The 17,135-nt window shown below is 39.3% G+C and overlaps 6 protein-coding genes across 6 annotated transcripts; 4 read left to right on the forward strand and 2 right to left on the reverse strand.

Moving 5' to 3' along the window:
• Positions 1–707: 707 nt before the first annotated feature.
• On the forward strand, positions 708–1,481 carry M431DRAFT_94432 (hypothetical protein; the record flags this gene model as incomplete). The annotated part of the gene is made up of 2 exons (XM_024924583.1): positions 708–1,004; positions 1,053–1,481. 2 exons carry the CDS (start codon positions 708–710, stop codon positions 1,479–1,481), a joined length of 726 nt encoding a protein of 241 aa, XP_024770311.1.
• Positions 1,482–5,999: 4,518 nt separating this feature from the next.
• Positions 6,000–6,974, forward strand: M431DRAFT_242957 (hypothetical protein). The gene is made up of 2 exons (XM_024913728.1): positions 6,000–6,003; positions 6,078–6,974. The coding sequence occupies exon 2, from the start codon at positions 6,283–6,285 to the stop codon at positions 6,832–6,834; it is 552 nt and encodes a 183-aa protein (XP_024770312.1). The 5' UTR covers positions 6,000–6,003; positions 6,078–6,282; the 3' UTR covers positions 6,835–6,974.
• Positions 6,975–7,113: 139 nt separating this feature from the next.
• Positions 7,114–9,074, forward strand: M431DRAFT_94982 (hypothetical protein; the record flags this gene model as incomplete). The annotated part of the gene is made up of 2 exons (XM_024924639.1): positions 7,114–7,838; positions 7,898–9,074. 2 exons carry the CDS (start codon positions 7,114–7,116, stop codon positions 9,072–9,074), a joined length of 1,902 nt encoding a protein of 633 aa, XP_024770313.1.
• Positions 9,075–9,675: 601 nt separating this feature from the next.
• On the forward strand, positions 9,676–10,345 carry M431DRAFT_242868 (hypothetical protein). Its single transcript, XM_024913727.1, has 2 exons — positions 9,676–9,709; positions 9,769–10,345. The coding sequence occupies exon 2, from the start codon at positions 9,887–9,889 to the stop codon at positions 10,208–10,210; it is 324 nt and encodes a 107-aa protein (XP_024770314.1). The 5' UTR covers positions 9,676–9,709; positions 9,769–9,886; the 3' UTR covers positions 10,211–10,345.
• On the reverse strand, positions 10,284–11,239 carry M431DRAFT_242996 (hypothetical protein). Its single transcript, XM_024913729.1, has one exon. The coding sequence runs from the start codon at positions 10,994–10,996 to the stop codon at positions 10,481–10,483; it is 516 nt and encodes a 171-aa protein (XP_024770315.1). The 5' UTR covers positions 10,997–11,239; the 3' UTR covers positions 10,284–10,480.
• On the reverse strand, positions 11,036–11,299 carry M431DRAFT_498762 (hypothetical protein; the record flags this gene model as incomplete). The annotated part of the gene is made up of 1 exon (XM_024917732.1): positions 11,036–11,299. The coding sequence occupies one exon, from the start codon at positions 11,297–11,299 to the stop codon at positions 11,036–11,038; it is 264 nt and encodes an 87-aa protein (XP_024770316.1).
• Positions 11,300–17,135: the final 5,836 nt, after the last annotated feature.

Consider the following 17,135-nt stretch of genomic DNA (forward strand, 5'->3'; position numbering starts at 1 on the left):
ATAGATTATTATAAATAAGAAATCCCAAGGGACAAACTATAGTTCTAGTTGATATAAACAAATCGGTTAGGTTAGATGATTGGGTAATGTTAATAATATTACTAAAAGACATCCAACTTACAACGGAGGAAAAGTATGTAGTGCAGGTTATGTTTGGCAGCAAGCCGTAGCCCCGCATTTTCCCTCAATGAGGCATAGGATTAGGAATCTGAGCTTTGTTGACTTATTTCCACAATGAGGAAAAGCGATTCGGACCAAACCGGAGATGCCATTATTGGCTTAACGGTGATCTAAACCACCGTGCAATATGTAGCGGGTGGAGCTTGTGCCCCGAGTGTATGGTACAACCGGTTCACAACAACCGAATCTAGGGTATTGCAATGCGAAGGCTTACTTTGAGTTTGTCAGCTGTTTGTTGCTTTCAATATGTTGAGGAATTGAATTGATCTAGTTAAACTAATGCGCCCATTACTAATATTGGATGCCCTCACACACACCAGGTTGGCTGCCGATCGCCGAATAATTGATAATAGATATGTTTGTCCTATGCACATAGGTATATATATATAAGTGTATCGCATGCGCTCTGTCTGAAAGAGATTAAGTACTTGAACAAAGATAAATAACGAATAATCCACCTATCATCCATTATCCAGCAATAATTTATCAAGATTTCACATCAGCATCTGAAGATAACTCTGCAAATAATGGCTGCATCAAACGTTTTGGCCGCTACTCTTAAGTCATTGCATCGCCCTGGCAAGCCAATCATCTTTACCAATGTTTACGACGTTCTATCAGCTCGTGCTGTAGCTGCTCTTCCGAGTTGCAAAGCACTAGCGACAGCAAGCTATGCTGTTGCTAGAGCTAATGGGACAGAGGATGATGACATGGACGCCCAGACGAACCTCCGCGCCGTCCTACCGATCGCGAAAGTTGCGGCAGAGTTCAACAAGCCGTTTACAGTGGATATTCAAGACGCATATGGAGAGAAGCTCGAAGAGGTCATGACAGCACTTATTCAAGGGGGTGTTCATGGAGTGAACTTGGAGGATGTCAACAAAGACACTCAGAAGTTTTACAGCCAGCAGGAAGCTGTGGAGCGGATTAGAAGGACCTTGAAGGTCGCCGAGAGTCTAGGGGTCAAGGATTTTGTGGTCAACGCCCGATGCGATGTTCTTGTTCACGGTGGTCAGCTCAGTGAGGTTCTCACTCGAGGAAAGGCATATCTCGCTGCCGGCGCTACCAGTGTGTTTGTCTGGGGAGGCTCGCAGAGGGGGGTTAGCCGCGATGAAGTTGCAACGATGGTGAAGGAATTCGATGGGCGACTAAACGTTTCGATGAAGCTGTCGCCTGACGGATTGAATGCATCGCAACTATCTGAGATTGGTGTATCCAGAATAAGCATTGGGCCTGCGATTCAGTTCATCGCGATGGATACATATGCAAAGGAGGCAGAGAAGATTCTCACTTCTGTTTAATGGAATGTACACTAGAATAATGAGCTCAAATAGACTGTAACTAGATATTATCATACTAATGTCTTTGTTTAAAATGGGGATGTTCAATTACAGCGTTAGATCCGATACTTAAAGTAGTGTAAAGTTCAGAATCACAGCATTCATATCGTCTTACAGCTGTCCAATGGATAGATGACTTGCCACTGGCTGTTGGAGCTCCAACGGAACAACGGCGTACAACAGGCGGCTCAAATCTATGTTGATTGAAGGCTACTTCTTGTTTATGAAGAGTACGAATGATGCAAATCTTTAAGAGAGATCAGAGACTGTATTTGCTGTACTAACTCCAGAAGCTCCAACAGAGATGACTGTCGTTGGCATTGCGTCAATTTCCAGCAGCAGAAATAAACGACGTAAAATGCGCAATATGGATTGCTATCATTGTAATCTGCTGATATCGATTCATTACAGATATGCATTTTCCAGAGTTTCTTCCCCGGGGCCGCAATGGATATTATAAAACCCACTACCTCGTCTTCATCGAACGAGTCAGCAGTCATAGCAAACTCCTCTAGTATCTAGAAGATGTCTTTAGATATGTCTGAGACTGCTCACTACTGGCTCGCCTCGTGCGCTTAATAAGAGATTATGCACTGGTCTTCAATCTGCCGGAACAAGTCTCCATGGAGGTAGGTAGTCGACGTGCATCCGACAAAGCACACAAACTTTCCATAGCCTGTAATGATAAACAGAATTGTAATCGTTAAAGAAGACACGGTGCCGATACAATGTGAAAAAGTCAACCTTACTGTATATGTGAATCAAGTATTGGACTTGGCATACATAGAAAATTAGAAGAGGGGTGTCTAGGGACGTCAGGCAGCGAATGTCTTCATTTTATACGACGAACTAATAAACTGCCCCGTATTTGAATTGTCAAGTCAACATGCCTTTCGTTCTATGCGACATCCAGCTGAACAAATCGGCGTCGACTGACCTGTGCCCACTCTATTGAGGACTGCGTGACATTAGCAAGTACGGCTTGTATTACCATAATGGATTACGATTTAACAATGTGGCTGCCTGTTGCTTGGCCGAAGAACTGTATGGGCTAGTGAGAAAGGTTTACCATCATGTAGTCTCGAGATTGGTAGCTCAGGGGGTGAGCCGGTATCGGTGGTGGTACACTTCATGACCCATCCTCACACACTCAATGAGTATCGGGTTTCTTCCGAGCTGTGAAGGAAGTGTACCTGGGCCTTAGTTCGTCTACTTTCCTCTATGCTTTCGTTTTCTGGCCCGAACTTAGCTCGCAGCTCATGTTCCTATTCGTATTCCAGTTGATGTGCCATTAATCTGCATGTTGAATCTTGGCAAGATGACACCCCGATACTACGGACCACTTTTCCTGATTTGCTGGCATCTATATTCTTGGCAATCTGCGTATCGGCATGAACGAATCCACACCGTTTCGCATTCGCTTAACACTAATTGCGTGATTATTTGTTTCCTAGGTTGTGGCATGGCTCGTTAAGATCACTGTCACGGGTGACCGTGTGCGAAGATACCGAATTGTTTTGCAGCTCGCGTCGTCTAGTGCACAACAAATGTTATGAAATACCGTCCTGGTTAATGGATCTTCCTTACCATCCCCCTTGTGTAAAGTTCTACACTTATCTGACGCATAACTATCTTCGTTATTCCTCTATGCCATAATTATGATATACGGTTCAATAACGCAGCCTTGAGAGTTAACATCCCGGGTAAGGCACATTAAGACTCATTTACGTCTTAGTTGAACTGCCGCGTATCTCCAAACCGATGTTAGCAATAGTGTCTGAATCCACTGTATAGCCTATTTTGTCAAAGTTCCAGAATCACCCTACATCACGTAGCTTGGGATAGTTTATTCATGATGTTGCACTCGTATGCCACGGTGCTTGCCAAAATTCTCCTCAAAATGATATAAATTATATATACTACTGAGTTTATGTCGAGAAAATTGGATGCTCACCACTCTAGACAACCCGAAGTTTACCAACTCCTCAATATCATCCCCCTTTCTCTTTTAGCAGAATATCGTAGCCTTGAAGGAGCCTCACTGTTTATGTGTCGTTGACTTGTCATGACAGAGCGGCATTGTAAGCAACAGTAGATGGCAATAGCACTACAGAGAAGAAGAGGATAATATTATACTTCCTAGCTTCAGAGATGAAAAGATCTGCCATCACGAGATAGGTGTAGAGGTTGACAACAGCTGCTTAGCCTTAGTCACCTTTGTTCAACAGGAGGAACGCAGGTTCCATTCAACAGTGTGAAACCGGTTGAAAGATGACCCAGTGCCACCGTAACCAATCTCGGTGTGGTGAAAAGTATATCTGTTGTGCCAAAAGATGGCGTGGGCAAATTGGCGTGGGCAAATTATGTCGTCATTTTGTCCATGTGTGTCTTCCCGTTAATGTCAGAAGAATTTTCGATTAGATTTCCCCCTTTAGTTAAATCTGCGCTGTCAGTTCTCCCTAGTGGCGTGTTTTCGGGGACTACGTAGGGGTAGTGTCAATGGTCACGAGGTGGAATATCGATGTCCTGTCAGCTTACATTTATATACACAAGCGGCGTTTTCGGTACTTGGGCGTAATTGTAGAGCATTCTCATTTAGTACAGAAGGTGCTGAGATATTATGCGGAATGTCGGACCCTAGATACAATCTGACCATGTACACGCGCACACTCTTCTAGAAAACTGAGCCTAGACGAGAAGGGCCATGCCATGGGCTTGGGCACGAGAATACCAAAAGGAGATATATTGAGGGGCGATCGCTTTCAGGCGTTTTGACGAATGTGTATGAGAACTTATTCTTCACACCATCACACCGCTTACTTGTTACCATCATAGTGGTATGCATGGACCTTAGTTCGCGATAATTCTCATATAGTTCCTCGTAGCAAATGGATCGGAAAAGTCGGTTAGCTAGGCACCAGAATAAATTTGCGGGTACATGGAGCCTCAGCTCCATAGAAACACGGCAACATGCATCAACACTGGAGAGACGAACTCGACGGATGGGGCACTGGGGAGAGTCGTATCATGGCGGAGAAAGGGGTAATGGGGAATTCTTGTGCAGTTGGACTAAAAATGGCTCCAAGGGCTCCTATCCTCGTAGCAATATGTTGCAGCCTAGAGAAAGAAAGACATGATATGGCCTGTGCATATTCAGCTCTTCCCGTCCCATACCCATCCCTTTGAGTGCGAGAAGGTGCGGGCGAAGTACTCATGTCCACTTTTCTTATTAATCGGGGAGAAATACTCAAAATCTAGCTGCTTGATTAGTCACAGCTGAAAAGATACTTCGCCCGCACCTTCTCGCACTCAAAGGGATACCGTAGAGGAGACTGAATCAAATGTGAATGCCTGAGACTCTTGACTGATCGGCGTGCGCGCAAGGGAAGGAAAAGATTAGGTCAGCAATGGCAATAGCAAGTCAAGCAAAAAATTCGAACCCCGAAGCGAGGGTTAGGTAGTAGCCAATGATTCAGGTTTTCTGAGAGAATGAAGGCCTTCACGGGGGCGATTTGGGGTATATCGAGATCCGTGGATGGCGATTCATCAGATTACTGAACCGAGGATTACGCGAGGGAAGTTTTGTGCCACTGAGGTCGTAACTTGTTCTCGGACAATGAGGCAAGGCGGAAGTTGCCCTGAGGCTGAGGCGAGGGTACGTGGGGAATTGATTCCATGTGCATGTACTGTATTGTTTATTGTCCGCCCCCTTCATGACTCTTGTACGAGATTCGCCATAATGGAGCATCTTGGCACTCTGTCTGTACAGTACGAGTTACGAGACATGCCCCGAATCTCCAACTTACACCACAATCGAGAAACCCCCAAAGAAAGAACAAAAAAAAAGATTCAATACTTTGAGGACAATGGACTAGGGACCCACGATGCTCCATCATAACGACTCGCCGCCCACTTTTCCGCCGGCCGTCGATTGGCCGTGGCGCGCAAAAGGCATCGGATGGGTCCATCAGCGTCCATCACCAAGACGTCATCGACGAGGGATCAGCACCAGGCAGAAGCATTTCGAAGACCCATGGGGAAAAGAAATTTTTCTGTGATGGAGCTGATTCTTGCTCAAGAGGCCCGACAAGGTGCATCTGGGGCAGAGTAAATGCCTCGTTCTCAACGCAAGGGCGGGCGCGAACAATATTCAGTTGGGGAGAGTGTAAGAGGATTTGCGACTTGTCTCAACTTCTTCGAAGCGCAGGCAGCCGGCCGGACAACAAGACCCGAGACGCTGCTGCTCCGTCTCGGACATGTGCCGTACTAAACAAGAACTAGAGATTTAATCTACACGATCGAGGGATTGCAGGCATTTCCTGCTCGTTTCCTGCCACCGGTGGCGCGCAACCCCCGGGCCGATCGATTCTTGCCCCTGCTAGCTCCTTGTCAAGTGCCGTCTTCCGACCCAGCCGCCACCACTCACAGCGAGGCTCTGACGCCGCTGCCGAATGGACTTGAAAGGCCCTGCTTGGCAGTGTTGGTGAGTGTTGGCAGCTAGTATGACGGACGGGACCTGGGACTAACACCGTACGGCCGTGCGCTGGAGAGAAACAGGGAAGTTCTGAAACTGAAACGGTAGGAAAGAATTGCAAAGAATGAGAAAAACAGGGCAGCTTGGCATGGTCGAGGCCGTTATGCCATGGTGATGGCGATATTACGGGAAAGCATCAAAACAACAAACTCACGATAATGCTTGCGGGCTGAGCATCACGGTCTAGAACTTCCTCACCAGGAGAAACAGATGCGATAAGAAGAAGAAATGAACTTTTTTTTTAGTCTGGATTCTGCTACATGTCTCTGCTTTGAGCATGGCCGAGAACGTGCAGAGACTCCAAAAGTCTGGACCGTCCGTTCTCGCTGGCTGAGCGAATGTCTCACAGCGCCCTTGTTGCTTGGGATACCGCCCCATGCAGCCGCAAGCGTGCTGAGAGCATTCCCCAGCTCTCGCTCCCCCAGATCACAGGACGAGGGGAAAATAGCGTTTGGTATTTCTCGCGTGCGGCAATGCCCATTACAGGGATGTTTTGCGGTGCATGCTCGAGGCAGAATTCCGAGAACGGCTGCGAGGGCTTCGACAGACTTTGGCACTAGCCCTCGGGGCATGGCCAGCATCCGCGTCCGTAACTCTTGCAAATCCGCATTTACAATGTTACAATTTCGAGCTTCTTTCGGTTTGGCCGAAGACGTTGGCCATCCGGATCTAGTGTACAAGTTCCATGTTCTTTGGTACCGGCAGATGGGGCAGCATGGACGTCATATTTGCTGGGGCCCGGTGTGGGTGGATATTCTTATTTTCGTAGCTTCATGGTGAGACCTCAAATCCCCATTATTTCCTCCGCCGCCTACCACCAACCCTATTTTTCCTGCTGGCGAATGTTCTGGGTAGTCTAATCATGACAACTGAACGCAGATAAAGTTAAATAGGCTTGCCCTCCATCTTCCAATCCTTTGTTTCCCTCCTCTTCCCCATCCCTCCGCCTCTTTTTCTTCTCCTCACAGTCTTCCCCAGACTATCTCCCCCATATCTCATGTCAGCTACTCCAATTTTTTAAGTAAGCTGAAGGAGACTTGCTCTGGTTATACGGCAAACATGTCGGGTCAACACACACACTTCTCGGAGGATCCTCCTCAGATCCTCAACCAGAATGACCTGGACCTCGCCAACGAGAGGCTGAGAACCAACGGGTCACATACCCAAGGCTCTAGCACTGACAACATTGAAAAGCCAGAAGAAAATCTGCCTTCTGATAACAATAACAAGCTGGAGAAGCTTGGAACTTATGACAAGTACGAAATCACAGAGGATGACTGCTACGAGGAGCTCGGCTACTGCTTTCCCAAGTGGAAGAAGTGGTACATCCTGACTGTCATCTTCTGGGTTCAAGTATCAATGAACTTCAATACCTCTCTTTACTCAAACGCCATTCCCGGCATCGCAGAGGAATTCCACGTTAGCGAGCAAGCTGCTCGATGTGGTGCCATGATCTTCTTGGTTCTCTATGCTTTTGGCTGTGAGCTTTGGGCGCCTTGGTCAGAAGAGTTTGGCCGCTGGCCGGTCCTACAGCTCTCTCTGTTCTTGGTCAACGTCTGGCAGCTTCCTGTTGCGCTAGCTCCCAACTTTGCCTCCATCATGGTCGGCCGAGCCCTCGGTGGTCTCTCCTCAGCTGGTGGCTCCGTCACCCTGGGTATGATTGCCGATATGTGGGAAGCCGATAAGCAGCAGTATGCTGTCGCATACGTCGTCTTTTCCTCTGTTGGTGGATCTGTTTTGGGTCCCATTGTCGGTGGCTTTACCGAGAAGTATCTTGCCTGGAGGTGAGTAGTACATTATACAATGCCTCTATTTCTCAACATCTACTTACACTTTATTATAGATGGTCTATCTGGGTCCAGCTCATTTTGGGTGGATTCGTCCAGCTTGTTCACTGCTTCACCGTTCCCGAGACTCGAACCACCATCCTGATGAACCGCATCGCCAAGAAGCGCCGTCAGCAAACGGGCCAGAACATTTGGGGACCGGACGAACTTGTCCCATTCAGAGATCGCTTCTCGGCCAAGGAAGTCCTCACCACCTGGATCCGCCCCTTCAAGATGTTCCTTACCGAGCCGATTGTCCTGGTTCTTTCTCTGCTCTCTGGCTTTTCCGACGCCCTCATCTTCATGTTCATTCAGTCTTTCGCCCTGGTGTATAAGCAGTGGGGATTCGGTACTGTTGAGATCGGTTTGAGCTTCATTCCTATCGGTATCGGTTATGTCATTGCATGGCTCCTCTTCATCCCCGCTATCAAGCGCAACATCAAGGAGCGCAAGGCTAAGCCCAATGACGAACGTGCTCAGTACGAATCTCGTCTCTGGTTCCTTCTATACACAGCTCCTTGCTTGCCAATCGGCCTTATCGGTTTCGCTTGGACCATTCAAGGCCCTCCTATCCACTGGATTGGTTCCATGATCTTCGTCGCTATTGTCGGTATCGCAAACTACGCCATCTACATGGCTACGATCGATTACATGATCTGTGCTTATGGCCCTTACTCCGCTTCCGCCACTGGTGGTAACGGTTGGTCTCGAGACTTCCTGGCTGGTGTTCTCACCATTCCTGCTCTCCCATTCTTCCAAAACATCGGAAAGTCAAGCGGAAAGAACTTGGAATACGCCAGTACTATCCTCTTCTGTATCTCCTTCGTCCTCGTCGTTGCGGTCTACGTTATTTACTGGAAGGGCCCAGCTCTGCGGAAGCGATCGCCCTTTGCCCAGCGGCTTGCTGACGCTCGTCAAGAGCAAACGAATGAAGGCCGCCGCGGCAGCATCTCATATGATCCCAACCGCCGATGTAAGTTATTTCCAATCTCTTTGCCTGTTTCAAGCATTGATGCTAATCATTCTATCACAGCTTCCGTTACATCAGCTTCTGGTGGCCGACCTGAGCCGCACAGGCGATACAGCCAGCAGAACCGCTTCTTCGGTGAGAGCAGAGTTACTCCTCGTGGTACTCCCAGAGGTACTCCCGCTGCTAGCCGTCGCCCCTCTGTCGTCAACGCTACGAGGAAATAAAGCGGGCTGTGTGAAGTTGTGTGTATATATATAGAAGATGAGTCGTGGAGGACGGGATCTCAAAAATAAGGGCTGATTCCTAGATTTCTTCATCTGGCTTTCTTTTTACTATTGGGCGGATATGCATATTCATTGCGAAATAGCTTTCGGGACGCGGGAATACTTGTTTATTTCTTACGCCTCTTTGTTCTTATACCCGGGTCTTTGGATAAGGTTAATTTACGAGCCGTTTATCTTTTGCTCTACCAAAATAAAAATAATATCCCAAGTTTATAAAGCTTTACTCGGTGTGAATGAAATGCTGGATGAGAAACCCTGTCCAGGCTCTGTTTAGATACGGAGGGATCACCCTTTCCACTGGGTTCTTCAAATATCTGCTACTCCTATCATGGGTGTCGGGTACCTCACCATGTGTCACATACCATAGCATTTGGCAATTCAGATTCTAGATAGTCAACTCGGACTCAAAAACGATTGAGTGGGTCATTGCATATGATCGGAAAGATCCGCCTTTTAGCTGCCTGAAGCTATCGCCTAATTGGAACGAATTGCAGTGCTAGAAGTTGCGCCGCGCGAAGGACCAAGCAAGATGCGAGATCCGATCGTCATTCGCATTACACGCTTATTTAGTCTTTGTGAGTGACAATTGAGGCCCTCGTCCCAATATGAGATAGAGATAACGAAACCTTTACAGGGAAGGTTTTTCATTCACCGCAGCTTCATCAGTAGCAAGTTCATAAATCCCATGCCGTATTCGTCTAGTAGGATCTGTTGCGTTCAAGACGTTTACAAATCATGCACTCGACGCAAATATGCTCAGATCGGAGACGATACGAAAAGCTGATCTTAGCTCCTTTAACGGATTCACGAATGCTCGCGCCATGAATCGCGTCTTCTCCGTTTTGGCGCTCGGTGGCGAGGTCAATGGTGTACGGCTGTTATCCCAAAAGACGATTGAGCTTATCTTTCGGGAACAGTCAAACGGCCCAGATCTGGCAGCGGGTATGGACATGAGATGGGGTATTGGATACGCTCTTGGAGGGTCAGGCTTGGTGATTTTATGCCAAGCGGGCGAGTTGGAGTATGGGGAGGCTGGGGAGGGTCATTATTTGTCTTTGACGCGGACAGAAAGTTGACTTTTACGTATGCCATGAACCAGATGTCTCATCAGATTATGGCAGACGGAAGAGAAGGAGACTATTTGAGAGCCGTGTATAAGGCCATTGGGGGTAGAGGTGTAGTAGTAGCTTGTTGCAGGACGGCGAACCATTATTTATAATACAATGAATCAGTGCCTATTCAGTACCCCTGGTGATGCAAGAGTGAGTGTATATAAAACCGCAGCCTGATTAATTAAATATAGATTCATTTATTCCAAGTGGCGCTTATTAATGATATCCAACACTTCAGTGTCCCATTCTAAAGAGAGGCCTCTCCCCTCTCCTTGCCCTCCAGTAATCCGTCGACCTAAATAAGTCGACACAGCCTTCCAGAGTCCAACCCCATTCATTCAAAAACTCTGCTGTTACTTCCCACGAGGCTAGATCCCATGGGTCTCCCCACAGGATGAGGCCAGACTCTTTCTGGCAGGTGTCGAGCCCAACCATCCAGTGGCATAGGCTATCTGCGTCGTACTGGCGCTTCTCCATCGTCGTACTTACACCAGACTCAAGTCGTAAAAGGTTGTCTCTTATCTGGGGATACGGCAATATGTCAATCCATGGGTGATGTGGAATAGATCTCTGCAGAGCTGTTGGCGGGAGGCTTTTTGCTAGTCGGAAGTGCGGTACTCGTATATTTTGAGCTGAATATGTATATGAAGAAAACGGAGACAATGCAGCATCATCATCCATTACATTGTCTGAAGACAACCCAATAATGGAGCCAAGGGTTCCCAAGGCTCTCACCCCGTTGAACTGCATTATAGGTGATCATTGGATGGTGAACGCCCTGCGTGGCGTCTATTTCTTGCGCTTGTGCTTCGGCCTAGATAGAGGTGAGGTTTCGTCGGCCGGCCGTTTTCTCGCCGACGAGGTACAAGTCGAATGTTGTTCGAGTTCAGCATCCCCTTCCGCATCCTGGCCAGTAGTTCCGTGTGAGGGCACCGAAGCGCTGCTTTGCTGGATAGGTAGCTCGCTCTTGTCAGCAGAGCCACCAGGTTGGGCATCGTCTTTCTGAGCTTCTTGGATAGCCAGGGTCATGAAAAGGCTTTTGTCAAGGGTCATGCCGCACACCAACTCTTCCTAAAGAGGTGCGATCAGAGCACCATAACGATCGCGCAGCCCAAGAATTCCTAGGGTTGTGTTGTGCTTTCCCAGAGCAGCTTCAATGGCATCCCATGCGCCTTGCTTCTCCAAGAACTCCTGAACCCAACGCGACGACAGGTCGGGGTTGAGCTCTTTGCCGCCATCATAGCCCACGAAAGAGTATGGGTGTTTTTTTGACTTTAGGAAAGAGTCGCGCAAAGTTTCTCGCAAGAGGGACTGTCCTAGCTTCGCATCGGCCGGAAGTTCGCCGGTCCGAATATAAGTCAGAACCCATTCGAAACGTATTACAACCCAACAACTTATGGTCGCAACTAGCAGACCTACAGGGTAGGCACCACGGACAAACAACGGTCCGCACGAACCAATCAAGATTGTGTTCACTTTACGAAAAGTGAACACCAGTAAACAATTACCCGATTAGGAAAATATTTACTTCTACGAAAGTAAACATAAGTAAATATTACATTATATATATAACTTCTCTACGTTTATTTAAAATAGTTTAGATAGCTAATTATAAATATAGAATAATACTTAATTATACCTATAAAGTATTATCTACTAATTATATAAATAAACCCCTTTATCTTTATTAATTACCTACTAGTCCAGCCTAGCCTATCCGCTAACATAAACCTAGTATAAGGTTTATCCTTTAGGAATTCCTCTTATACTAATACTATAGGAGCTTAGTTTATTATATATTTATAACTTTTATTTAAAGGTTACCTTAGACTATAGGTAATATTATTATAAGAATACTAAATAGTTAAATTCTATATATTAGATATTAAAATAAATTAAAAAAGTATTGCCCTAAGTTATAAAAATAGTAATATAAAACTTAAAGAAGTACTTAAAGTTAAAATAGCTAGTAAAGATCCTTAACCTTAACTATAACTTTTTTAGGAGTAATAGTAGGCTAAGATTTTAGCTTTTAAGGAAGAAATTACTAAACTTAAAACTAAGAAAAAGGAAAAAGGAAAAATCCTTTAACCTAAGTGCCTTAATCTTTATAATAGAGAACCTAAAAATATAGAAAAGTATTTTACTAAACTTAATATTTACTTTAAATACTTTTTAAATACTTTAAAAAATAATAAAAATAAAATAATTTTTACTATTACCTACCTTACTAAAGCAGCCGAAAAATAGTTATAACCTATTATATAAGACTTTAAGAAAAATACTTTAAGTAAATAAAAGACTTAAACCTAAGAAGTTTTTACATCTTACTAATACTTCTGCAATTAACTTAAGAAATCGTTTAGAACCTTAAATAAAGAATAGGAAGTAGAACGGGAACTCTAATTTATTAAATAAAAAAAATAATACTTTAAGTATATAACTACGTTTATATAACTCCTTACTAAGGTTAATTAAATTAAAGATAGTAAGAAGAAAGTGTACTATATAAGCTTTAAACCCTTAGTTAAGGATAAGTTATATAAAGTTAATAAAAAGATAGTAAGCTTTATTAACTATACTTAAATAGTAATTAATATTAATAATTACCTCTGGGAAAAAAAGTAAAAAAAAAAAAAGGAAAAATATAAGAATTTTTAATAACCTAAATAAAGCTTTTAATAATATATTAACTAAGGAAGGAAGCGTAATATAACTTTATATAATAATAAAAAACCAGGACCTATAGATTTAGATATTATTAATACCTATAAGTTTATAAGTAAATATAATTACTATAGTAAAATAGGCTATAAAGAAAAGGACTACTAAAAGAAGTATAAAAAACCTAATAATTCTAAGAAGTCTAATAATAATAAAAAGGTTAATAAAGTCTAAGTTAATACTATTAAAACAGTACCCTATAACTTACTTAGTTAAACTAAGTATTATAATAAATAATACCTTATATATAAAAAAGGAAAAAAAATATTAAACTAGTATTCTAAAATATCTAAAAAAAAGCAGCTAAAATATATTATAGTTAATACTATAATATTTAAAGAAGTTAATTAATAAGTAATTAACTAGGCTATTAATAATATACCTATAGCTATTACTACCCTAGGAAACGTTAATATAACTTAGGATAAATATAAGGAAGTATAAGATAAAGCCCTTAACGTTTTACCTATAGAAAAAGAATAAGTAGATGCTTTTATTTATAAATAAAGGGAAGAACCTAGATAGGAGATAGGTTATACTGACCTTAATATTACAAAACTATACGAAAACTGTAGATTATAAGAACCCTAGGGACTAAATTACCCCTATGGATAAAAACCCTTTAACTATAATTCAGAAAGAACTTAAGAATAAGACCTAAGTAAATTCTAACAGATGCTTAAATAATATAAAATTACCTAGTGATAAGCGCTAAGTAATAACAGGTTAGCGGAGTACACTAGCGTAAATCCCTACTACCCTATTATAACTAGAGATTAGTTCCTTAAATAAGAAGAAATATAGCTTATATATAATACCCTATTTACAAAAGACTATAGGTATTTAATAGTAAAATAATACTATAAAATACTTTATAAAGAATACTAGGAATAAAAAATTTATAATTAATACTTTTAAATTTAATATAAAAACCTATATAATAAAATTTATATAAAAATTAATCTAAATTAATACCTTAACTAAGGATATAGATAATACCTTAACCATAAGGTTAAAGAATAATATATATAAAGGGAAGCCTATTTTAAAAATAACCCTCTGTAATATAAGGATAAATATTATAAAAGGTATTATAGAGAAAAAGAAAAATATATTTAACTCTAATACTAGTTATACTATAATAGATTTAACTTTAAGACCTACGATAAAGGTAATGCCTATAAAAAAGACATTAAACGCTTTTATAAATATTATATTAATAAGATTAATACTAATAAATATTAATAATACTAAAAACTTTAATAGTAATAAGTATAATAATAAATAATTAAAAACTTTAATATTATTACTAAAGATAACTATAATCCTAATTAAAAAAAGAATATATAAATTAATATAGTTAAAATAATTAAAATAAAAAAACTTAGAATTAATATATAATTTAATAATAGTACTATTACTACGTACATTAACAGCAGAGCAGACCATAATTTAATCTTACTATAATTAATTAAGGAACTATAAATCCCTATTTAATAAAAAAAATAAGCGCTATAAATTATAAGTATTACAGGAGTAGAAATAGAAGAAGGACTTATTAAATATAAGACTAATTATCTCCCCGTAATTATTAATAAAAATACCTATAATATTTAATTTAGTATTCTAAATATATTAAAAAATAATATTCTTTTAGGCTATCCCTAGTTACTTAATAATAACCTTATTATCCGATGGAAGATTAAGAAGGTTTATTAGGATATTAAGGATATACCTGAATATTAACTATGCTAGAAAAAACAAAAGGGTAAAGCTGCGCTACTAAAAGAACTAGAATCCTCTGCGCTAATTATAAAGAAAATAAAAACAGTTAGGTTTAAAGAAAATAAATTACTAATACTACTATAATATAATAAATAACGTAAGAAAGTAAAATATATCTATATTAATAGAATTATAATATAATTTAAAGATAAGCTAGTAGTACTTAATAATATACTAAGTAAAGTATAAGAAAAAAAGGAATTAGGAGAACTTAATAATACTTTTACTAAAATACTTCGCTAGTATAAGAAGTTTTAAAAACTATATAAGGTAATATTAAACACTAGGTTACTACTATACTTATAGTAGGATTACTATATTAAGTTAGTAAATGGAAAATAACCTAAAACCTATAAGATTTACAACTTTAATAAGAAAGAACTTAAGACTTTAAGGGAATAGTTAGATAAATAATTAGAAAAAGGATATATTTAAGTTTCTAATTTATTAGTAGAATATCCTATAATATTTATACTAAAGAAAAACAGAAAGTTATAACTAGTTATTAACTATTAATAACTTAATAAAATTATTATTAAAGATTAAATACTACTATTACTAATCTCTAAAATTAAAAATAGACTAGCTACTATAAAATAATTTACAGCTCTTAACCTAAAAGAAGCCTATAACCTTATCTAAATTAAAGAAGAAGATAAATAAAAAACAGTATTTAAAATATACTATAGACTATTTAAATATTTAGTTATACCCTTTAGACTTACTAACGTACCAGCTACATTTTAAAGAATAATTAACAAAGTCCTTAAGGAATATATTAATAAATTTATTATTATCTACCTTAATAATATATTAATCTACTTTAATACCTTAGAAAAGCATAAATAATATATATATTAAGTCTTAGAAACACTATAAGCAGTAAACTTACTAATAGAACTAGAAAAATACTAGTTCTATATTTAGAAAGTTAACTTTTTAAAATATATTATCTTACTAGGATAAATTAAAATAAACCCTACTAAAATAGCAGCTATTAAGGAATAAAAGGTCCCTAAAACCGTAAAGGAAGTATAAAGCTTCCTTAGTTTAATAAATTACTACCGAAGGTTTATTAAAAACTATAGTAAAATTATAATACTACTCACGGATCTTATTAAAAAAGATTCTAATAATAAAGTTAAGAAAACCTAACTTATTAAATACATAGGAAAGGCTCTTAAAGCCTTTAAAGCCCTTAAAGAAGCTATTACTAACGCACTAATACTATAAATATATAACCCTAAGAGGCCTGTTATTATTAAAACGGATACCTTAAATTATACAATTAGAGGAGTTCTTAGCTAATAAAATAATAAAGGAATACTATACTCAGTAGCCTTCTTCTCTAAGAAACTCTATGGTTTAAAATTATAATACTTTATATATAATTAAAAACTTATAGCTATCTTTAAAGTATTTAAAGAATAAAGATTATACCTATTAGGTAATAAATATAAGATTACTATATATTCTAATTATAAAAATCTTATAAGTCTTACTATAAAAGAAATAAATATCTTTATACAGTAAGAAAAGTATCTTTAACTTATAGCTAAATATAACTTTAAAATTATACTCTATAAAGGATTAGAAAATAATTAAGCAGATGCTCTTAACTATAAAGAAAACCACTTTAAACTAATACTAAAACTTACCTCGCTAATATTTTAAAAAACAGCAGAAGAGTACTATAAATTAATAACTATTAATACCCTTTTTACAATTAAAGATAAAAACCCTATCCTTAATAAAATTAAGGATAAAGTTAGTAATTAAATACTAAACTAATTCCCCGAAAATATAACCCTTATAAAAGGAGTCCTATATTAAAATAAGAAAATCTAAGTATTAAAATTACTACAGAAAGAAGTAATAAAAACAGTTTATAAACATCTACTATATAAATATAAAGGAGTTACTAAGACACTATAATAAATATAATAGTATTATATCTTTATAAGTATAAAAAAAGTTATTAAAGGAATTATTTAATTATATATCTTATATATAAAAACAAAGTCTAGTTAATAAAAACCTTATAGTAAACTATAACTATTACTAGTACTAGAGCACCCTTAAAGCTTTATTTTATTTAATTATATTATTAAGCTACTATTATTAAAAAAGCTAATAATAAATATAATATATAATAGCATCTTTATTATTATTAATAGATTAATAAAACAAGGTATCTTTATTTTATATAAAAAAGGAAGTATAATAGAAGAATTAGGCTATATAATATAAAAATATATAGCCTTAAAACATAGATTACCTATAGAAATTATTTCTAACAGAGGATTAACGTTTATATTTAAGTATTAGTAAAGCGCTATAGTAAAAATAAATATAAACTACAAAGCTAGCACCGCTTACT

Source organism: Trichoderma harzianum, assembly GCF_003025095.1.
Source record: "Trichoderma harzianum CBS 226.95 unplaced genomic scaffold M431scaffold_13, whole genome shotgun sequence".
Classification (NCBI taxonomy): Eukaryota; Fungi; Ascomycota; class Sordariomycetes; order Hypocreales; family Hypocreaceae; genus Trichoderma; species Trichoderma harzianum.